The sequence below is a fragment of the Pecten maximus genome, chromosome 8 (genome assembly GCF_902652985.1).
Source record: "Pecten maximus chromosome 8, xPecMax1.1, whole genome shotgun sequence".
NCBI classification, from domain to species: domain Eukaryota; kingdom Metazoa; phylum Mollusca; class Bivalvia; order Pectinida; family Pectinidae; genus Pecten; species Pecten maximus.
Window position 1 is genome coordinate 6,975,224 of NC_047022.1, and position 24,966 is coordinate 7,000,189.

Sequence of the window (24,966 nt, forward strand, 5' to 3'; positions counted from 1 at the left end):
TACCGGCTACTCCTCCTAAACTACTTTTCTGATTTCAACGAAACTTCATGACAATAATCCTTATACATTGTAGATGTGGGTAATCTATATCACGTCGTAATTTTTTGAATAAATCCCATTCACACTTTACCTTTCTCATATCCTTTTTAATGTTTTCTTTGTTATACATTGATTAGTTGAAAAGATTTTCTCTTTTGAAATCGTTTCATAATGTCATGCACAACAATTTATTCATACTATAGATAAAAAAAATTAGGGTAACCAAGGAAAATGAATACGACTAAGTGAGATTTAACTGTATAAATGAACACATAGTAACGATGGGGGTTGCAGTAGCGGGGGTATTGTAACGTGTCGGGGGTCCGTACCCATGTTACTTCTTGGGATCCCTTAAATGTGCTCTTACCGGGTGCTCAAAAAGTGCCGATATATACAAAAATATATTCTGAGCATGCCTTGCTCAAGAATGGTAGCAATAATAAAATGTATACACACACCCTTACTGAGCAGAACTAACTAACAATAATTACAGATATTAACTATATGTAGAGCAAAGGGCAAAACGTCTCTACCTATATATCTGCTCACTACTTAAACAACACTAAATATCAACTATTATTACAAGGTAAATTATAAGAGAGAGCAAGTAATGTTACGGCTATGTCAGACCCCAGTACTCGATCCCCGAGTACTCCCACCAGACTACTACGCCGGTGCGCCTGTCCGCTCAAAGGGATATAACTCCTATAACACCGATCAGTACGCACACACACAACAGCTACAATGCACCGCTGCTCACAGTCACAGCCAGCCCCAGGTACCAGTGCTCAGAACACTCCAGAGCACGCGTTACAGCGTCTGCTCACTACAGCAGGGCCCGTATATTATTTACTATACGACCGCTCTAACCTACGGGATGCATGTGAAGAGAGCAAGACTGAGGGAAAGCACTATTTCAGCTACGTCTACAGTCTGCTCACTCACTTCAACTCGTAGTTTATTACCGTACCTTTTTAGTGCTGCTGCCTGGTCAGTCATCGAAGTCTGGTCTAACTGACAAGCTAGCAGACGGCTTTATATACCCTCTCAAACCCGAAGGTAGCGCCGTCTATGTTCCCGCCGAAACTTTCCTATACTATATTTTTGTCTTTAAAGGGACTATTACCTTAGATATCAACCTCAGGAATTGAAGAATTCGGCCTTTGAATAATAAGATATACCCATAATTAAGCGATACAAGCGGCTACACTGTCAAGTTGGGTGTTTTTGTACTTATTTTCGGGGTCGGAACATGGTTTACATTGTAAACAATATCACGCTCGGTTGCTTACGGAGAAAGCCGAAAAGGTCACATGGCTTGTCACGTGACGCAGTTATTTACATCCGTCGCAAAGAAAAAATGGATTACGAGGTAAGTGTAAACAAACGAACATGTCTTCGGTATAACACATACTTTGCGGCTTTCTGCTAATTTATGTTCGCAAATAATGATTCTATAGTGTTATAATATATAAGTTTCAAAAATTGAGCTGGGTAATTTGTGTTATTTGGGCTTTGTCGTGCGATAAATATATATATCTATCACTGCCGTTCAACTAGTGGGGCCCAAAAAAGGGTAATTACAATCGGAACAGAAACTAGATGTATTCAGTAATTCAATAAGATTTTAGCTTGTTTGTGACTGTTTTCTTTTCAGAAATGCACAGGTATTGATACTTTCTTTGTATACAATCATATTTAATGTTTACAATAAAGTCTGCGTTAATCATTTTGGTATGAATACATGCAAGTAATAAAGAGTACTACACATGTACGTGTGACATACGACACACCAGTGTTAGGCTACATGTATGTCATTGTGAAAAGTTTAATTGTGCAGAATAAATGCCAGAAGTAATGAGTAGGTCCGCTATGTTTCTACTTTTATGTTCCTTCTTCCTTTGATAGTTATAGAAAATTTCAATCGCTTGGGACATCAACACTATATATATATATATATATATGCTGGCTAATTATATATTCTGTTGTGTCATAGACTCCATCACCAGCTTCGCAAGGATCAAGTTCAAGTTTAGACAGTCCTGTCAGAGCTAGGGGAAGAGGGCGAGGCCGTTCACGTGCTAGGGGACGAGGCATAGGTCGTAGCACTGATAGATCTAGAACTGGCACAGCACGAGGGAGAAGAGTTGGTGGAAGAGGAGCCCGTGGAAGACGTCAGGGCCAGGAAAGTGACAGGGCAGAAAATGCAGCAACCAGCTTGCAAGCCAGAAGATAAATATTGAAAGTAATTGATGTTTACTAATCGTTTAATTCACCAACCATATCAAACCATTATTATTAGAAACAACATTTAGCTGTTCTAAACTTTGCTTTTACAGCGATTTTACATTTCTGGGTATTGAATACATATATAACACTTTTTCATTTATTTTATCTGTCCTGTGTGATCATATCATTATTCAGTAATAATTTCAATATATTTTTTTTTAATTTTCTGGATCCTGTACACTGTACTGTAAAAATATCCAATTACATTATCCAATTATTTAGTATCCAAATGTAACTATATAACCCAAATCTCTTACAGAAGTGTCATTTAAAAAGATTATTTATGTATCTATTCCAGACAAGAATTGATGAAATGTCACATGAAGAGACTAAGTATATTTTGCATCAGACAGCACAGCAGTTTCCTTCTTTGATTTTTGACTTGGTCAAAGACAGTAGTGGAAACAGTGGAGGTTACCATCCCAGACCAGATGGAAACATGTACAGTCCAGATTGGTGTTTGTGGTAACTGCAGAGAAATGCCTACACAACCAGAGAAGCTCTGCTGCAAGAAAGATCTACCAAATTGTATAACTTTGCTTCCGGTAAGATTGTCTTAAACATAATAAGCAATACATGTGTAGCTAGAATTATCTCATAAAAATACACTTCTGTTTTTTATGTTATCATTGTTGTTGAATTATTGCAGCTTAATTACAGAAATGTAAAGTTTTTTAATAAGTTTGTTTTAGAAATTTACACACATTTTCCATCTTTTCCCCATCAGGATTTCAAAGTTCTTATTTTGGACGAAGCTGTCTTGGCCCTAGCACGCCTTGTTTGCTTTGCCAAATGAGGAGGACTGGAAGAAAGCCAACAGGCATGCTGCCTACAGACAATATTGCCTACAGACAATATATATTGTGGCAAGTTGGTCGTCTTGGTACTGGTGACAGACGGGTCATCCCAAGCTGTGCGGTTTGGAAAATTAGAGACGGGTTCCCTGATGAATTTGGACAGTACACTGGTTTCAAGGCATTCAGGATTGCTTAATTGATATCATATATGTGTTATATAAGGTATTTGTCCAATGATAAGTATGATGTAAATGATGAATTGTTGAAATATGTTCACTTATGTACCAATGTCCATGGATGTTTAATGATGATGATGATGTGTCATAGATAAGTTTGTATAATCATGTTTTGAAATGGTGATATTCACTAATGTATCTGTTATGATGATGATGATTTTAAAACTGTTATGATGATGATGATTTTAAAATACTTTACATATGTATGTGTAGATAAGGAATGTTGAATTATAATGCATGGGAAGATTGTAAGAAATCTTGTAATTTAAATAATGTGGATGGTTACTGAAAATTTGTGTCAGTGCCAAATAAAACAACGAGCATCTAAGAACTTGTGTCATATTTTTATTGTTAGCACCAAATAAAATCTGTAGACGAATTCACTACAAAAAAGGCTATGAATACAGATGATCATCCCCGAACACTGTAATGTTCACATACACAGACCATACTAAAGACACATTCCAAACTTGTGGCACATACATCATATTTAGCAAAGTTGTGACACATACACCATACTTAGCAAAGTTGTGACACATACATCATATTTAGCCAGCCTGTGACACATACATTATACTTAGCAAAGTTGTGTCACATACACCATACTTAGCAAAGTTGTGACACATACACTTTACTTAGCAAATTTGTGACACATACACTTTACTTAGCAAATTTGTGACGCATACATTATACTTAACAAACTTGTCACATATACATCATACCTGTGAATATCACACCATACATACAAAATGTGTGAACAAGCCAAACTTGTGACACAATAATTGGTACATACACAATACTTTTCATAGACATACATTTTCCATCCGACAAGTAGTAGATTAGTTTTGCACATGAATTTTGAAACATAAAACACATGTGAAACCCAAATCTTATATGGCATATACTACAAATAATAGCTACAAATGTAGCTGTTGTGGGCCAACACCTAACAACATCCCCACTTCCCCAATGAGGTTATTCATAGAATAATGACAGTAGCCTTGTAGCAAGTTTTGTTGAAATCTCCTAAGTGGTTAAGGAGGAGTAGCCAGCAGATTGTTGAGTCCTATTTGTGACACTAGAATCACTTAAGTCTTGACCTTTTTTCTTCTACTAATGTGGCAGTAGGAGGTGGAGGCAGGGGGGCTAAAACGCTGGAAATGTGTCTGGGATCTGAGGGCGATAACGTCTTGCTTTTATGCATTCCTTTTCTATCAAGTGGCCTCTTTTCAACTACAGCAGAAATCAGGTCACTGATGTAGCTGTATTTCTTTTTCACTTTGTAGGGCACAGCGGACCACCTTCCACTTTTCTTGTTGTAAGTTCTGTGGTACCTTTAAACAAAAGAAAATCCTAAAAGTCATGCAATCAGTTCATCCGAACACACAGAAACAAATATATAAACCATGTAAACATTGAGTATAAAGGAAGTAACAGACCAAAATAACAAGTACGATATTCAAAATATCAGTGTCTTCAGCCATTATGCCATGTACAAATAAATATATAACAGGAACTACCAGAACTGGCAATATCGCAATCCTTACCTTACTGAGCCATCTGCATTTGTCTTCGTTTCTCTATCGATGTGGAAGTTGTAGTCAAGAGCTGCCAAAATGGTGCGTGCCTTGTAAACAGGCGGAGTGTAAGCAAACCTTTTGGCTGCATACATTAATATCAACTGGTGATAGTTTTCAAGTTCTGCTGTACTTCTGTAAGACAAATATAAGAAAAAATAACTTCTGTTCGAAGATTATTATGAACGTAAACATTGTCTTTTCAAATGATAAATACTAGTACATTTCAACTCTGTTTTTAGCTCACCTGGACCGAAGGTCCGGTGAGCTTATGCCATGGCGCAGCATCCGTCGTCCGTCCGTCCGTCAACATTTGCTTCAAATCGCTACTAGTCAAAAAGTTCTTATTGGATTTTGACCAAATTTGGCCAGAAACATCCTTGGCAGAATGGGAACAGATTTTGCATAAATGGTGACTCTGACCCTACAGGGGCCAAATATGGGAAATAGAGGTAATTCCTTTAAATTGCTACTAGTCATAAAGTTATGAATGGATTTGAACCCAATTTGGTCCGAAACATCCTTGGGGAGAAGGGGAACAAATTTTGCATAAACAGTGACTCTGACCCTAAAGGGGCCAAAAGGGTGGGGCCCAGTGGGGGAAATAGAGGTAATTCCTTTGAATCGCTACTAGTCATCAAGTTATGAATGGATTTGAACCCAATTTGGTCAGAAACAGGGGAACAGATTTTGCATAAATGGTGACTCTGACCCCGAAGGGTCAAAGGGGCTGGGCCCAATCATGAATCCATTGCTTCAATGGTCTGCAATCCTTTGTCTAACATTCCTACACAGCATTAAACAAATAAAAGATAAATATTTATTTGAACAAAATTGGAAGCCCTTCACCCCAGCATGCTACAGGCCCTATATCAAGTCCCTGGGCCTCTTGGTTATTGAGAAGAAGTCATTTGAAGATTATAGCCTATTTGACCCATGTGACCTTGAATGAAGGCCAAGGTAATTTATTTGAACAAACTTTGTAGCCCTTCACCCCAGCATGACACACAGCATAAGCTCACTTGCCCTTCGGGCAGGTGAGCTAATAAAAACAATTGAGGGAGAAATAAATATCTGACATTTAAAAATATAACCGGAACTGTGACACTTCATCAAGAATCCGGAATGTCTTGTGGTAATATATCCTCCAAATTGACCATATAGGTTTTATGATTGACATTTACAAACATACCAAATTCCAGTGACCTTGACCTTTAGTCAGTAGAATCATTGCTTAATTTTGACAAACACTGCTTCAAAGTGTCATTAATAAATGTTCATCAGTGAAAAGAATCAAAGTTTGACATCGACTTTGGACTCTGTGACCTTGACCTAGACTTTATACTGGAGTGTTGATTTCTGTGAACTGGACATCTTTGCCAAGTTAAGGTAAATCAGTCAAAAAACACCAAATTACAGCCAGGAATAAAATTTTTGAGCTAGGTCATCCATATCTCGGATACAGACCATTTTGAATTTTGAATTGTTCTGTACCTGAGAGTGATGTCGAAACTTGGTTCATAATCCTCATCATCAGTGGTTTGGTCATCCTCGTCGACATTTTCAGTGACATCTATTGTTATGCTGATAAAAGGAGAAAACAAAAATATAAAAAACAGAAAACAAATCATAACAGGAGCTATTGTAGAACAGCATAGCTTGTCTCAAAAATGTTTGTCTATAAATAATTAAAATACATAAATTGGTATAATTTTGAATATTGGAAAAATAAAACTAATATTGCATACTTGACTTAACTAATTTGTGATACTCAATCTTCATTCATAAGTAGCTGAAAACCTACGATACATTCAAAAAATGAAAAAAAAATGTAGAAAAACAAGAAAGCAAAAAAATGTTTAGTTCAACTCTGGGATGTGATGGTCTAACTCCACAGGATTGGATTGTTTTGTTTAATGTCCTATGAACAGCCAGGGTCATTTAAGGCCGTGCCACGTTTTGAGGTGTAGAAAAGCCTGAGTACTCGGATAAAAACCACTAGCCCACGGTCAGTACCTGGCAGCTGCCCCACGTAGGTTTCGTACTCGCAACCCAGAGATGGAGGGCTAGTAATAAAGTGTCAGGACACCTTAACCACTCAGCCACCACAGCCCTTAACCCCACAGTAATATACATCAATGAAACTTACTCAAAAGGATTCATGAAGCTGCTCGCCTCTTTGGTAGTGATATCGGCCTTATGAATATGTTGATTCCTTCAAAATAGATATAATAAATGACATTAATTGTTTATTGTAGTATTGATCGTTCTTTCTAAAAATATTACTTCTACCTACGATTCTGGACACTGCAGTTCAGAAAAATCATTTATTTCAATCATGTTTGAAATGTCTGAAGAAGAAATACAACTGTAGTATTTATATTTATATTCAGTTTGATTATTTTTCAAAGCATTTTTCCAATGTAATTTGTTTATCTATGTAATACATAACACAGAAGAAAATACATATGTACATAGCAGATTCATTACTCACACATACACACACATACATAGCAGATTCATTACTCACACATACATACATGTAGCAGATTCATTATTCACACATACACACACATACATAGTAGATTCATTACTCAAACATACACACACATACATAGCAGATTCATTACTCACACATACACACACGTACATACATGTAGCAGATTCATTATTCACACATACACACACATACATAGCAGATTCATTACTCAAACATACACACACATACATACATGTAGCAGATTCATTATTCACAGACGACAGATCGAGGTTTGACTATCTAAAAGATAATTCTCTTGTGAAACACTAAAATATTCTCGGAAAAGACGCAGCTCATTTTTCTTGAATGCAAAGATGGAGGTTTGTTGAGCTGAACATATGCATTGAGATCATTTTGACTTATAGATCAATATTATAGAATGTCCTCGTACTCCGAATTACAAACCAGCAATGCAAATACATACTGGTACATGTACATACTGTACTTACTGAAAATCACTTGCGGATGGTCCAGGCAATGACATGTCTTTCCAACATACTTGCACAAACACTCCTGACATTTCTCGACCACTAAATAAAAAGAGAACCTATATACACATCATGTATATAAATCTTCACTTAATTACATGATAACATATCCATTATCTAGCAACATATATATAAAAGAAACATGCTGGAATCATTATATAAATACATGTGTGCATATATATACAGCTTCAAAGACCAAACAGATAGTCATCCACCAAAAATATTCATTTAAAAAAACATAAATAACACACATAAACATACAGAACAAACTTTTTAGTCATAGAATTACCAACAGTTGGAAAACAAAACAAAAGAAATCAAATCAACACAAACTGTATAAATTGTTGATGTTGTTTATCTTGCAATTGTTTGCCCACCAACACTATACATTTTATTCTTAATGTGCTTCATTGACAGTAAATGATTGATAATGCCAGTCCTAAATTTAGAATAGAAGTTATGTATCTGTATGTGTGATCTGTAATTATAACGGTCATTATACATACCATGCTACACCACATTTCCAACTGCCTCAAACTTAATCATATAAACATACCTTATAGTGACTTCACTTTCTGAACACTCTCGTGGAGGTATATATCTTCTTGCAGGTGTGGAATGCATATGGATGTGGCCGGTTGAAGTGGTGGATTTATCTGATATTTTCTTAAATTCATAACTGAAATTGACATTTTCAATACCATTCATTATTTGAATATAAAACAATACTGATGTTTTTTTTTTTAATGACATTTAATTGTACTCTACTGTGTTGTATATGAAATGGTAATAATAAGGACTTTTGCTGCCATATATGATAATCATTAATGTATATGTACTACAATACATATATACATGTATGAAAATCTAGATCTGCCGTCTAATGAATTTCATATGCATTTTATATTTTTTATAAACATACGTTGCACTGTTTATTATAAATGTGATGTTTATAATCACTGTCGTTTATTTTCATATCACCAGTACCGCCATATAATATCGAATAGCCCTTGTATTTATTCACCACATCAATTTTCCTAAGAACGAATACCCCCAATTGGGCCCCACTTTGCGTTCAATAACAAACACGTTGTGTCACTATTGTAAATTTATACACAATTACTATTTAACCATTACCAGATGACACTTTCAGTAGAGAAGTTCAATGACATAATCATGCTTAAACGGTGGATACCGGACTATCAATGGCAATATTGGATACGTTTATCTATTATATATACAGTAGTTATATATCTAACATGATACCGTAGCGTTAAGCTTACCTGTCAAGAAGCAGCTTCGCTAATTTAGAATCAGTCTCCAGTGCGAGATCTTCCTTTACCTTTCGCCATCTATCTATCTCTTTGCTTATGTAGATTCTCGCCTCTTCTCTTCTCTGTTCTGATTCTTTTTTCCTTCGTTTTCTTGCACTTTCCGTCAAGTAACTTTTAGGACCTCTTCGTTTTTTCTGGTTTGCGTCCGCCATTTTGCTTTTTTCTCGGTTTATGCGCATGCGCATTTTCAGGCTACGAGCGGTAATTTATGAATTAGTTCGAGACCGAAATGTTTACCTTTTTTATTTTTTAGATATATATCGTAAATGGTTGCAGTGACTTTTAATTTTTGTAATTAAGAGAAAGTGTTAGTTTTGTAACATACTCATAGAAAATATAACGTTTTATATCCATTTCTCATAGTGTTTTCTAACCATATAGTCCCTTTAAAATGTTTGAATGTTACGCGCTCTAATCACGCCATGCTACAAGTTTATTATTGACACCGAGGTTGTATCAAAACACGGAAGTAAACAGGTATTGTAACATTATAAACTGTATAACATTTGTACAAATAAACAAACAGCTGGATAGGTGAAAATATGCTTGTCACTGTATGAGTTGGCCCTCTGGACGACAGTTCTAGTTTTTGACAGTTCATTTCCATGAAGTGTTTATTTGTATTTGAGTGGCTTATTTGTGGCAGTTCATTTCCATGAAGTGTATTTTTGTAAATGAGTTGGTTTTATGTGAGGGTTCTTTTTCCGTGAAGGGTATCTGTATATGGTTTGGTTACATTTCCGTGTTACATTTAAGATATCGCACTTGTTAGGGTTTAAAACATAAGTCATTCGTTTTTCCAGCTATCTAAAAAGGTGATAGTCTTCATATTGTGTTTAGGTCTTGTTTTGGAGTCTTATTATTGTGATATATATATTAATATCATCAGCAAATAATCGAACCTGGTGTTTTAAGGGATTTTTGTAAATCATTGATGAACATTAAAACTAAGCATGGTCACGGGACACAACTTTTGGCTACCCTTGACATGCCTTGACAGGTGTTGGTTTCCAAATTATCCATGAATACTGTTTGTCTTCTATTTTTGAATCATTTTTCTATCCAGGCTATAAGTTTAGGATTAAAGCCTAAACATCAAACTTGTAATAGAAGTCTATGATGATCATCTTTATCAAAAGCTTTTGAGCACTTAATAAAGGTTATTTCGGTGTGTTACCCGTCGGCAATATATATATATAGATATATGCGTGTATATACATATGGAAATGTGATGAATGTGGCCTCAAAGCTGAGACAGGAGATTAACCACAAATTTGTCAATCCCTTTCCTATCATCAGTAAATCTTCTTTGAATGGACATGTACTTAAACCAAAAAATGTCTTCCTATTTCCTGCCATTACATATCACGCACTTTTTTTCTTTTATTCCAATTACACGTGTACGTGGAAAATGGGAATCTTTGCCGCTTTGATTAAGAGATATAAGGCTGCATGAAATGTCATTAGGAATGTTAAAAGCAGAGCATGTATGATATGTATTACAGGAGCTGATCATATCAAAAAGTAAATATCTCTTTATGTAGGTGTACTCATGTACTCTGTAAGAACATGGTAAAAGCCTTGAATATTCCATGTGTAATGTTAACATTAGCTGATCATTAAAATAAAAATATCTTTAAGTAGATGTACTCTGTAAAACTGTGGTTAAACGTATGGATAATCCTGTTGCATTGTTAAGATTAGCTGATAATTCAAAAAAATAATAAAATAGATTTTCATGTAGATATACTCTATATAACTGGAAATATATGACTTTTAGCCGAACCTAGTGTGATTAGGTTATTGGTTTGATATATCAGAGTTTGACACTACAGAACCATGACAGATCACCAAATCGACAGTGCCTTGAAAACCAAGCCATATAACGCCACAGCTGTCACTTACGTCGTCGCCGCCTCTGATCGTGCTTGGATTTCATTTTCATCAGACAGCACGGTAAGTAATATTACATTTATGGAGTGTATATTTTAAAGTAAAAGTAAAGTACACCACACAAACAAGGAAAAATAACCTGGTATATCAATTTTGCAACATATGTGTCAATAAATAAATAAATAAATACCGAATAAATAAACAAATAAATATTATACAGCTGTACCCTTCTTTGATGAAACTCTCTCAGATGACATTTGCTTTAGAAAAAAAAAATTCCCCCATTTTTTTCCAGGTCACATATCTATACTGCTATAAATATACTTTTCACACTTGCATATATCTATGTCGACATTTTTATTAGACACTGAAGGGTTTTATATAAGTTTGAATCATACGAAGATGATGAAACAATGATGTTAAAACAAGATAAATTCTGGTTTTGGGATAGAGGTATCTAATCTCAAAAAGCTTTCAGGAAAAAATGTAGGGAATTGTGTCAAAATCATGATATTTTGCAATTTTCAAGTTTTTTTAAAGCTGTTTGTATGAATTTTACAGGTATAAAAAACAGAAAAAATGAGTAAACGTATCCTTCACAGCTGTATTTACACAAATGTTGCCTAGAATACCAATATATACTTTTGTTGAGATCATATCTAAAGGAAACTGGCTATGTTTACATACCTAGATATATACCTTTGTTTATAATTGGGCAATTTAACTGTTCACTGCTATATGTACCTTAATGCGCTGGGACACAAAACTTTTGCATTATGTATGTATTGAATAGAAAAATAAAAATACATCTTTAGAACATTCAGAGCATTGCAGTAACTTTTAACTGTTCAAGGCTAGATCGTGCAAATAAGATGTCTCATTGAGGTCTATATTGCCCCAGTTGCCGTCAATCCAGTCCGAACATCACCCACAACAGTGGTTTTGAAATGTTTAGACGATTCTGCTGATTGTTATCAGTATTTTGCTTAGTGGGTAGTGTTAATGATTTAGAGGGAAACTTCCCAAACATGACTTCCAACAGTGTGTACTTCATATCCTTCTTTGTATAGAAGATTTAATAGAGGCGCACAATCGAGGAGACTGTCATTATCAGGTATATTCTGATTTATAATATAAGATAAAACTAAAAGATGAAATTTCAATGTCTTAAACGCTTGTATGAGAGTACTGATTTTTATGATACTATGACAGAACTGTGTGCTAACTGTGTGCTTCACATGTAGGTAGGTCGGTCCGGAGGCGAATGTTTCGAAAACTGTGCATAATATTTACCTCATCAATTATTGTCGTCATCTGATTTCTGATACACGTGAGCTGGAATTTTCAAATATATGTCCTTACTTTCAATACTTTGACTCTCTACCTTCTTCAATCTTAAACCAGAAGTAGGAATATCATTTAGATGTTTGCAATTAAAAAAAACATGTCGAATTATGTTACCGATACAAACAATAAAGGAAGATCCAAGATTTGCAGGGATGTTGTAGAAGGGAACAACCAACCAATTGGGGAAAAATGAAACAACCCTGTTTATAGTAAGTTGAGCCAAGGATAAAATGTCTGGTAGCTACTGATTGGCCAGTATGTTATGAAGTGAGAAAATAGATATGAAGCCTGATAGGTAACTATGTTGGTATAAATTTCGACTGATTTTTCCCCGAAAATTCAGGTAATAATAATTAACTGGTAAACATTTAAGATTTTTGAGAATTTTTACTGCAAAATTCACCCATTTTCAAAATGGCTACCCTGGAGAAAATATGAGGAGAAGGGCCAAACTATTTTTTATTAGGTGATATCTCGGACCCTGAACTTTTGTTATAAACCATAATTTTCATACTGATTTCAAGAATTTGAATGAAATATTCCAAAACATTAACACTTAAGTCTATGGGAAAACAAGCGGTTTGTCGGTATATAGCATAGAAACGTTTGTAGGCTTGCCTAAAAACAAAGTGTCCTTAGCATGGCTGTGATTGCATGTTTATTGTGAGATTTTGTTCTGTGAGACAAATGATGTTACAATGTTATTCATTCAAAATCGTATCCCTATACACTTAAAAATACTGGTGTCGTTATTCATAATCTGTAAATACAGATCTGGTTTAAATTTGAAAATAATTCTGTTGTTTTTAATTGATATTTAACCTTCATTAACTCGTGATACTATGCGTACCATTTAATTCACCGTAGTCAACGCTTCTGTATCGGATCACAAGATGCACAAGAATTTAGTATGGTGATGATCCATGTCTACAATTAGAATGAGTTTCAAAACAAAAAATAACTAGAATGGTGTTCACGTAGATAAAACTATGTTTAAAAATGGTAATTATCTATGTCCACTGTTAACATGGCCTGATTGTTCCAAAGATAACAAATGTCTTTATCAAGATTTACTCTGTAAACTTCGTTTGATAGCAATGATAATCCATGTCTATTACAAATTTCAAAAATCAAAATGATCGATATCTATATATGCTCTGTAAATTTTGGCTCAAGTTGTAACAATCCATACATATCTATAGCTGACATGGGCAGATCATTTCAAAAGGATCTTTATATTGATAAACTGTACATTTGTTACATAGGATATTTTATCGAAATCCAGGTAACTTATAAATATCCAATATTTGACATATCGGTGTTTTACACTACGGAAACGTGATAGGTCACCGATTTGTTAGTACTTATACAACTAAGCCAATCAATAACATCACAGCTGTCAGTTCCATTCTCTCTCCGCTTTTGATACATGATCGTACTAAATTGCATTTTGATCCACAGTTCGGTAAGTAATCCTATACATATGACGTTTTTGTTCAATTTTAAATGATTTTGCAACATGCAAAAAAAGTGACGATTAACCTTGCATATTTATTTAGATCGATGCTGTTCATGTCAATAGGTAAATAATATATAAATAATCAAATAAATAAAAGGATTTAGATTATACAGCTGTTTTTTTTTCTACCTGAATTGCCACCTTCTATACATCTCCTTTACAAAATCAAAATTTCTCAATTTTTTTTTTAATTCACATATTCATATTTCTTGATACATACATGCACATGGTGTTCACCCTTTTATTTCTGTGTTAAATATTTTGTTAAAGATACTGAATAATTTTGCAATGTATTGAAATTAATATACAGAACTTTTGATATATTTGTCCATTTTAATTTAATTTAATCTGCTATTGTTTGGTTTAAATAAATTAATGAATTGATATCAAATATATCATGCAGATGTTGCCTTTCTCATTGCCTCATTTGAGATGGTATATGTAGATGGATATACAGTACGAGGAGGGTGATTTGGTACTCAAACGCTCACAGAGCGTTGACCCGCGCAGCCCTCCGCTCAGAATTTGCGCGGGTTCGCAGCGGGATTTGAGCGGGGTTTGAGCGGGCTTCGAGCGGATTGGCAGCAGGTTTGGGGGCGGGCTTGAGCGGGTTTGCAGCGGGCTGGAGCGGTGTTGTAGCGGGCTTGAGCGGACTTGTAGCGGACCCGCTCGTCGGGCGGACTTGTAGCGGGTCCGCTCGAGTGGACTTGTAGCGGACCCGCTCGAGCGGAATTGAATAGGACCAACTCAATCAGTAAAGACGGTAAACTTTCAACAGCCTGGTGTCGAGTAATTATACTTTAATTACCATGTATATGTTTTCAGTTGTATCGTCCATCGTAAGTATTTATTGGATGATGCACCTCAATTATGAGATACAAATTCATATGTGTAATGTATTGCTAATGCAATCGTTGTTATAAGTTGAATAATATCTGCAATGATGTACAATATGACAGTGTACTTGATGTCAGCCCATTTTGATAAAAACTATTTGTAGGGAAATATTGTAGTTATTAAAGTTCAAATAGACTATTTTCATGCATGTGCAAGAACACTCACGAGTCATAAATCCAGTAATATTGGATATAGTCGTCATTTAGTGTTAGGAGCTTAGTCAATACATTGTAAAAAGTATCCTGTGACTACTAACTGGTGACCGTCTTCTTTGGAAAAACGAAAATACAATCTTTCTGGTTAATGGTGGACAATGAACCAAGTGTCCGCAGTAGCATTATTTCATTCTTACGGAATGGGGACGGGTCAAAAGGCGGTTTTGTCATCATTTCTAGAGTACTTAGGACGGTCGGATCTTGGTCAGAATTTTTGTGCATCTCGAGTGGGATATGGGGAACACAGAAATGTGCTCAATCCGGTAACCATTTTAATAGTGGACAATGAACCACGTGTCCACGGCAGCATTATTACAATTCTGATTTAGCTGACCTTTGTATAGATGGCGTTTTGTGCATGACCTCGGAGAGGCCACATAAGGGGCTCGTTATTTTGATCTCGACTTATTTTTGCATATACATTTGAAGTATTTAGCTAGCATCATGTCAGTTTGAGAAAATTATCTTTATATAGTAAGTTTCATAAACTTTACAATTATTTGAACATTTCGCAGTTTTAAATACACGGCTTAAAGATATTGTGTATCATTATTTATGTGTCCATCTGGGACATCTCTTGCATGGCTAATATCACGGACATACACTTGCATGTATATTACCGGTAGATATCGAAATCAGTGCTAATAGTTTCCCAACTATAGTAGCTAATCATTTAATTACTTTCTTATAAAAAAAAAATCGTCATAAGTGCATTGCTCTACTTGAGCTGACTTGAATTATATTTTTTGTAATCGTATGATGTTGATGAGATGTATACTCGCAAGACAAATAAAGAATTGAAAGAATTGTTACCATTTTAGCAGCCTGGTACAAAATTATTATGTGAGATAAAGGATAATCGATTGCCTTCCCGATCTCTTTTTGACAGCAAAGAAATACTGTACATGTGGTACGGACTTCGATTACAAAACAGGGCCTTATAGTATATACGTATGTATGTATATCCGTATATCTTATGTTGTATATATACTATTAAATGGAAATTGTCAAATAAAATACAGTTTAAACTATATAGACTACAGAATGATTGTGTGTGTAGTCCAATATTCTTTCTTTATTGTGAGAAAAACAATACATTCGTGTCATCTGTCATGTGTATGTGATAAAAACGTCAACAAAAACACATTTTAAACACATTTTAATCAATTATAACGACAAAATGGGAATATTTCCTGTCCTTTTTATTTCGGAATTAAAAAAAAAACTTACTGACTATGCGAAAGTCACCATTATTATCGAAACTTAACACCCAAATAATGTGAAGTATTTCGTCATTCACCGAGCTATTGACTAGTCTATTTTATGTCCGATGAAGCCTGAGATTAGATTAACTGTAATTGTATTAATTGATTCCTGTAAAAACGCAATCATTGAAAATTTGCAAAGAAATTACATATTCTAAATTATTACCGCTCAAATCCAAATAAAACTAAACTAAAAGGTCTGTTACAAGGTCATAACTATAAGTTCTAAATAGTTTGTCTTTTTTTTTCTAAAAAAAATTTCTTCTTTGATTACGTGTATGTAATATAATCCTATGAATATTCATATATATGTACGTGTGATACAATGTTAATGTTCCTCATGTAGCACATTTCCATGTGTTATAGTATCTAAATAAAACTGTGTATAGAGACCACGGGGTTAAAATCGCGTCATTTACAAATCATGATTGGAGTTAATCAATGTGATATAGATAAATCTTCTATACACAGGACAAATACCGGTCGTGTACGGTGTAGTTACCGTTATAGAAATGTTTTCACCTGCTGTTAACCTCTGCCAATCACAGATTTTGATTACAATGGGGAGTCTACCTGTATCGCAGTGACCCCATCGGACCCCTACGGCTTTTTTTTTTTTTACCTGCGGGCAGAATGTTGTTACATAAGGATTTAGCCAGTATGTTTTCTTATCTACATGTACCTGTATCTCACCTCTTACATTTAGGTCTTTTAGAATAAGGCAACTGCCGTTTTCCTTTTGAAGCCGTAATATCGGAAGTAAAACCTGTTAAATCCGTATGCGATGATAGTTGTATTAATCATTCTTAAAGCATATACATATATTTCAGATTTAGATTAGGTACGTAATTAGTATTGTTGAAAGTTATACATTTATAATATGTACGTATTGGTTTAATGGTAGCAACATATCAAGATATACACATGCATTGAAATAAGAGCAATTACTTTCACTATATCTTTATATATACCCACCCCCACCCCCATCCCTTCCGCTCTCTCTTCCGCTCAAACCAATTTGTAAACATATTAAAAAATTATATTATATTAAAATATCATATTATGCCATCTTGCTGTATTTTTTTCATGTATACTTGTGTCGGGAAAGGTGGGTTTTGCCCAATCTCTTAAATACATATAAATTACAATAAAAATATGTTTAAATAAAAAATCGGGATAACTATTTATGTCAGGTTTCGTAAGAAAATAGAACACTCAGTATCCATATTTTTAATTTCAACACATGTTATTGACGAGATGTTAAGTCAATAGGATTGGACATCAGGCATAGCCTATATAGATCGATATCGTGATACACTTATTTATTGATCTTCATATTACTTTAATAAGGACGATCTTGGATATTTTACCCAAACGTGCATATACAATTTACATATATATACACACAATACTAATCATAATAACAACATTATCCGTAATAAATCATGTACATGTATTGTTTCAATAAGCACATACAAATGTACATGTGATTGGATTGGACAACAAACTAAGCCTACATGTATCAGTGTATACTGCCCATTGCCAGCCGTCGAAAAACTGTATCGGTACCCTGTACATTGCGCGTGCATTGTGCATACTACGACGTTTACCGTGCATTGAATACATTTGTAGGTAACTCAGACGAGCATGGCTACATAACGGCTGGCGATCGTACAATTCGACCACATTTCAAATCCTGCATATATCAAAGAAAAGGTTTCATTGACAGAACTAATTGTCTTCTTTTTTCTAATACGTCATACATAACTACGATACTTTAATTGGATATACCACGCACAAATGTATCAGTATAAGATAAATTATTGTTCGCGCACAGCGCCTAGCGAGAGATTAACTAGAGTACATGTGAAATATTACGTGACTTATTGCGAATTTACATCACCTTATACCAAAATAGATATAAACATATATATTGCACTCATATTTTGCTCGGTTGTCATCGTTGTAAGCTTCGCAACTTGTAGATATGTACACATGTATGCAAAATAGATAAATGTTGGTGGTTTGATCTCTTAATCTTCCGTATGCTGCATAAACTGATGGTTTTGATTTCTATTATTCATGTAGTTAGTCTAATTGACATCCAAACTTAAATATTTCATCAACTATGTTTCCCCCCCATGTTATTGACACCAGCGAATATCAAATCTGAGAACTACCTTTTATTTGAAAATGGTCACCTTTAGGTCGAAACAGGCCAAATTGCGTCATGTTCCTCTTTCATACGATCAAGCCAACATGTACATGTACTGTATGTACACCAAAAAGACAAAACAACTTAGAAATTTATATCAGAATACTCAATCTAATTAAAATCAGATGTATATTTGCATTTTGCACTACACCACTCTCCGTATGAACATTGTTAGATACAAGATGTTGTTTAAAAAACAACTTTGTGTTTAACCCTTTTCTATGATTAATAAAATGTATTTTTTGTTAAACTAAACTTCATTACTCGCGCTACCAAATTTTTCTTGATTTGATACTTACACAAGCAGAAAACAACGCAAGCATGTGGATACGAAACACATTTTGTAAACGCTACATTACATTCTGCGAATGTTTTTGATGAAATAAATGAGTTCCTTCTTATTCATCGTTATATTTAAAAAAAAAATTGCAGGATTTCTTATGTCCATGTTACGGGAGCGGGATCGCTGGCTGAGCGGGTTTGCTGGCCCGCCGGAGCGGGATCGTTGGCTGAGCGGGTTTGCTGGCCCGCCAGAGCGGGATCGCTGGCTGAGCGGGTTTGCTGGCCCGCCGGAGCGGAATCGCTGTCTGAGCGGGTTTGCAGGCCTTCCGGAGCTGAATCGCTGGCTGAGCGGGGTTGCTGCCTTGTCAGAGCGGAATCGCTGCGTGAGCGGGATCGCAGCGACATCGCTTGCGCGGGATTACAGCGGGATTGCAGCGGGGTTTTAATCTCCATCGCTCGACGGGCGCAAACGCGCTGTGAGCGTTTGAGTACCAAATCACCCTCCTCGTACTGTAGATAAATAGAAGGAAGTCCGAGAAAAAAAGTTAAAGCATATAAAATATAAGTAACAAATTTTGATATATTTTGGGACATTACATATACCTTGAAGTACGTGGGGTATACTTTAGTTTGTGTCATTACCATCAGACAAAAGTCGTGGTAGGATAACGACTTGAGGGATAAAACACCAATGACACCTATTTTAATGCAGATTTTTTTTAATTTGATACTTTTCAACAAATATTTTGTTCAATTATTGATAGATGATCAACTTTGCCAGATGGATTTCTAAAATTATTTAGTTTTTATCTTCACCAGAAAGTATGCTCCAGCTGTAACTGTGTTGAAAAATCATATCACAGCAAAATGTCTATCATTATTTATTCATGAAATGAATTTGGAATTAATGTTTTAAGCTCAGATGTTTCCATAGTGATCGACCTGTCATGTTATTGATACAGTTATTTGCTTTCAGATCATGGTCTTTCCAAAAGACTTCATCTATCCATCCACTGCAGTGCTAGCATCGCCATCGCAAGCTGTAGTTGCATTTGTGTCTTCAGTTATGAGCTTCGGTTTAGGTATGCATTTTTTTCTCCCATTCTTCTAAGGGTTATCCGGCGGTTGCTAGGGGAAAAGATAAATCGATCTTATACAGGGCGGGTGAAGACAGCCGGCACGTGCTATATGACGCTGCTCAAAATAACGTTTCATTATCATTTTACGTTGAGTAACCAAGTCGTAAATGATGACGTCATCAATTCTGACGCCCATTCCAAGGAGCATTGAAGACGGCGTGATACAAAACTTTCATAAAAAACTTACGTTTGGTTGCAAGTATGTGAGAAAAAGAATCAATCACGGGTCTGTTCTGCAAACAAGGATATCTCAACCCTCCTGCTGACTGGCCAAACTCTTACACTCGGGTTGAGATATCTATTAATTTTCGTAGTCACAGTGAAATATACACGAATTTGTCTTCCAAACTTTCAATGGTGAAGCCCCGTTTGTGAAACTGATTACATAACAGTTTCTCCTACCTGGAAAGGAATACGACCACTTTCCAATGGGTGACTTTTTTTTAAAAGTATGAGCGAAAAATAATCAACCATCGACCTGTAATACGCACAGGTATATAAACCTTCTTGTAAGAGTTTTCCCTGACAAAGCTGTTTACCGAACTTTAATCAAAATAAACCAAACCAAACCATGAAAAGGTAATACCGAATACTCTTTCAGGAACTCGTATTCGCTTAATGCTTGAATTCACTATTACATCATTAAACGTTATAGTCCTAAGATAAACGTGACTTCTTGAATTGACTGCATACATAGTATACTTGTGCCGAGAATCAATGACATACGCTATGTATTTTGCTGTATTACAGGATTTATTCTGTTGAGTTTAACCGATTCCAATGAAGGGCCACGAGGGTCATCAGGTATGATGGGATCCACCGGTCCTACAGGAATAATAGGATCTATCGGATCAACTGGACCAACAGGATCAGCAGGACCAACAGGGTCAACAGGATCAAATGGTTCAGCAGGATCAGCAGGATTGACTGGAGAAACAGTGCAAACTGCATCATCTGGTGAAACCGGTGTAGCCGGTACAACTGGTTCAACTGGTTCAACTGGTTCAATTGGTTCTTCCGGTCAAACAGGGTCAACAGGTGCAACAGGTGACACTGGCGCAGATGGTATTTTTGATGACGATCCTCCAATCGAACCGTAAGCATGCAAAAGAATAAATAAAACACATTTCGTGAAGTAGATGTTCGAAATGAATGTCTTTAAATAGAGGAATTTCCAATGTATTCTGTTCTATATTTTGTTGATATTATCACAGCATGATGGAGATTGTCATTTCGTTGCTTTTGTTTAGAAAATACGAAGGTATTATAAGTGAAAAATAGATTATCATAATGTCAGCAATGTAATATCACTTATTCCACAAAATATGACACATCGTCAACATATATTTACTGACGAATGATAGTATATTAGTTTTGGCACTGATATAGGACTGTTGCACTAATTATTTTGGTTAAAGAATAATATAAAATACATTTATGAAAATGCACTTTAAAAATGAAAATTTCATTATCAGGATGCTTCACCAAATTAACTTTAAAGGACTCATAGAAGAAAGTCTAATTATTGTACATTTGACTTCCACTTGTTTGCAAAGTAACAATTAATCACAATCTCAATATTCAAGTGAACCTGTAAAGAAGAAATGATGCATCCCTCATCATCAAGAGTGAAGAAAAAAAGAAATTTTACATCCTTCAACATCAACAGTGAAGAAAAAAAAAGAAATTATGCATCCTTCAACATCAAGAGTGAAGAAAAAACAATTTTGCATCCTTCAACATCAAGAGTGAAGAAAAAAAAAGAAATTATGCATCTCGCAACATCAAGAGTGAAAAAAAAAATTATGCATCCTTTAACATCAAGACTGAAATTGCTATTTTTCTGTGTGTAGGAGAATGACAAAAGCCGCACATTCGAAAAAGGAGTTATTAAATGTTTTAAAACATGAGTTAAAACGTGTCTAATCTTATAATATTTATTGTGGATATAAGATGAAACTGTCGATGGCTATAAACATGTCAAAGCAAAATAAATTCTGTCTTTAGGATAAGGTTTTTTGTTTCAAATAAGTTCCGGAAAAAAATATGTGGTGGATGATATAAAAATCATGACATTTTAAAATTTTCAGGGTTTTTAAAAGTGTTTAACATGTTTTTCACGGGTCTGATAAACAGAAACAAAGGAGTTAACCTATCTTTCATAGCTGTATTTGAATAACAAATGTTGCATAGAATACGAATACATATACTTTTGTATAAGTCATACGAGTAGTAAATAACTTTGTTTACATATTTAGATATGTGTCTTATGTTTTAAGAATTGGTCAATTTAACTGTACACTGCTACTTTAATACGCCAGGGTACAAAACATAAGTTTGCATTAAATATAAATTTAATAATGTAGTCTCTTTAGAACATACTACTGAGCACCACAGTAACCCTTAACTCTACAAGACAAGATCGTACAAATCAGACGTTTCATTTTCGTCTGTATTCCACCAGTTGCCGTCAATACAGTCCGACCATCACAGAAGGTAGACATTTGACATATTTAGATGACTCTGCACACTGTTACGAAGAAATAGCTTAGTGGATGTTGAAAATTTTTCAAACATGACCTCATACACCTTAGTATGTACTTCATATCCTTCTGTTTGTAGATGATTTAATGGAGGCGCACAATCGAGGAGACCGTCATTATCAGTTATAATAATGAAATATCAAACCATTTAATTTCTGATTTATATGACATTATATCAAAATTGTGTGCATCACATGTTGCCCTGTTGGTCCGGAAGGCGAATGTTTCGAAGACTGTGCATGATATGTTGTGGTCAAATGAAGAATGACATAATGTGATATGTGTCATATCACATGGTAAAAGTACAAAATCAGCAATGATAGAAAGACTTGTACCTTATCAATCATTGTCGTCATCTGATTTCTACTACACCTGAAGCGGAATGTTCGAATATATGTACTTACTTTCAACCCTTTGACTCTCCACCTTATTAAATCTTAAACCAGAATTAGGCATAGGATTTCTGATGACAAAGATGTTTGCAATAAAATTAAAAAAAAAATAAAAAGATTTTATCACCGATCAAAACAATAAAGGTTAATTCCAAGAGTTGGAAGGATGTTGTAAAAACGTTTGTAGGCTTCCTTAAAAACAAATTTCTCTAGCATGGCTGTGGTTGCATGCTAATTGTGAGGTTTTGTTCTGTGATACAAAAGACGTTACACTGTTATTCATTCAAATCTGATCGCTATACAAATCTATACTGGTGTCATTATCCATAGATCTGTTCAGACTGTCCTAGCTTACATTAGAAAATGAATCTATATTATTTACTTGATAATTAACCTACATTACATTTTGATACTATGTTGATAAATAAAGAGAAATAATTGAAGACAAATTCTGGGCTTTGTTATCTTATATTATTAATTAAATTGTAAAAAGTAAATTTAACTTTCCCATTTCAAACAAATATCTTTTAAAATTAAAAACTCTTTTTTTTATTAAATAATATTCTAGGTCTGAGGTTATGTTAATATGTAGTATGTTAAACAACAAGAGAAACACATATTTCGATATATTGCTGTTGGCTTCGCTAATTGTAATATCTGTATACGATCGGAGTGCTAATGCCGTCTACCAACTTTAGCTTGAACGCTTATCGGGACACATTAGAAATTGTAGAATCGCTCTACGATAAATACACGGTGGCAGGAGTGGTCTTTATTCTAGAAGATATGAATGGGACGTTATCTACTGATTATGGCAGCAAAAACTGTGATCTTCCAACATTAGAGGTAATATATTAGGAAATACCATGTCCGCAAGACAACCAGTATCCATTAATAGTCAAAATTGGGCAACAGGACCAGACTTAACATTTTGTGGTGGAGCCTTAAAATCACTAATTAACCATATTTTAGTTCCTCATAATAAGGTCGATCTTGTAGGATATTGTTCGATCACTAACGATGAGTTGAATAATATGTGAAAGTCCTTTTCCGATCTTTAACTGGAGGCAGGCTACTGACAAGAAACTTAATAAGTATAAAACAGATGTCAATCACGCGATTACCGAAATGAGAATAAATCCTGACAAACTGTACAATAGAGGAGATTAACGACTGCCTAAAATCACGTGCTGATATTCTTATCAATGCCTCTATAGAATCTTTAACAGGAAAGACATTCAAAAGTCACTTAAACAATACTGGAATGATGGTAACCCGAATGATCTGCTCTCCGCAATGAGACGACTTCGGAACGTGTGGTTAGTAAACGCGACAGCTATGCTGAATCCTACAGAAATTATAAGCTATCTAAATGTAGCTTCCGGCGGGAACAGCGACAAGCAAGAGAAAGATATGAACAGAAACAGTTTCGCGAACTACAAGACAACGCGTGCGTAGATATAAACACATTATATCGATTCGTTCGGAGACGTCGATCTTTGCGAGATCGAGACATGTCAGGAATGACAAGTTGACGGTCAAGTCATACGAGACTCAAATTAAATCCACCGTGTATGGTATAACCACTTTGCTGCATTAGCGAAACCTTGCAATTACGATGTATTTGATGACGATTTCAAATCAGACATCAATGGTCGATTGACACCAATTGTTGAAACAGCTGAGGAAAAAGACTGGACTATTTAAAAAAAAAAAGAAACGAATGATGAAGTGAAAAAGTCATCACAGGCATGAAAACGGGAAAGTCTCCCGGACACGACAGTGTTGTTAACGTCATTGTAAAAGTGGAAACATATCCAGCGTATTTAAAAAAGGATTGTGATCAGTCTATTTTAAGGTGGCATACAAAATAAAATCGACGTTAACAGTTATCGTGACATCACGCTCACATCCGTATGACAGAATGTCCGATCCGAATATGGTAGCTTGAAAGATGGGT

General features: G+C 35.1%; 3 protein-coding genes across 3 annotated transcripts; 2 read left to right on the forward strand and 1 right to left on the reverse strand.

Annotated features, from left to right (window-relative positions):
• The first annotated feature begins 1,157 nt into the window (after positions 1-1,157).
• LOC117332973 lies at positions 1,158-3,686 on the forward strand. The gene is given in 6 exon segments (XM_033892064.1): positions 1,158-1,411; positions 2,036-2,272; positions 2,627-2,787; positions 2,789-2,873; positions 2,978-3,009; positions 3,099-3,686. Coding segments are annotated over 6 exon segments (858 nt in total). The 5' UTR covers positions 1,158-1,291; the 3' UTR covers positions 3,322-3,686.
• Positions 3,687-3,692: 6 nt separating this feature from the next.
• On the reverse strand, positions 3,693-9,685 carry LOC117333107. Its single transcript, XM_033892239.1, has 7 exons — positions 9,249-9,685; positions 8,522-8,644; positions 7,927-8,007; positions 7,088-7,153; positions 6,433-6,522; positions 4,909-5,073; positions 3,693-4,695 (listed from the first exon to the last, which is right to left on the reverse strand). Exons 1-7 carry the CDS (start codon positions 9,482-9,484, stop codon positions 4,446-4,448), a joined length of 1,011 nt encoding a protein of 336 aa, XP_033748130.1. The 5' UTR covers positions 9,485-9,685; the 3' UTR covers positions 3,693-4,445.
• Positions 9,686-11,138: 1,453 nt separating this feature from the next.
• On the forward strand, positions 11,139-21,171 carry LOC117332974 (sericin-1-like). The gene is made up of 3 exons (XM_033892065.1): positions 11,139-11,255; positions 19,909-20,014; positions 20,822-21,171. Exons 1-3 carry the CDS (start codon positions 11,139-11,141, stop codon positions 21,169-21,171), a joined length of 573 nt encoding a protein of 190 aa, XP_033747956.1.
• The last annotated feature ends 3,795 nt before the right edge of the window (positions 21,172-24,966 follow it).

Excerpts from the sequence above, each read along its gene's own strand:
- LOC117333107 (XM_033892239.1), bottom strand. The coding sequence starts at position 9,484 with ATGCGCATGCGCATAAACCGAGAAAAAAGCAAAATGGCGGACGCAAAC. Across the intron at positions 8,645-9,248 it reads GCGAAGCTGCTTCTTGACAG|TTATGAATTTAAGAAAATAT; the intron begins GTAAGCTTAACG and ends TGTCAATTTCAG. Across the intron at positions 8,008-8,521 it reads GAAAGTGAAGTCACTATAAG|TGGTCGAGAAATGTCAGGAG; the intron begins GTATGTTTATAT and ends CTTTTTATTTAG.
- LOC117332974 (XM_033892065.1), top strand. The coding sequence starts at position 11,139 with ATGACAGATCACCAAATCGACAGTGCCTTGAAAACCAAGCCATATAAC. Across the intron at positions 11,256-19,908 it reads CATTTTCATCAGACAGCACG|ATCATGGTCTTTCCAAAAGA; the intron begins GTAAGTAATATT and ends ATTTGCTTTCAG. Across the intron at positions 20,015-20,821 it reads AGTTATGAGCTTCGGTTTAG|GATTTATTCTGTTGAGTTTA; the intron begins GTATGCATTTTT and ends GCTGTATTACAG.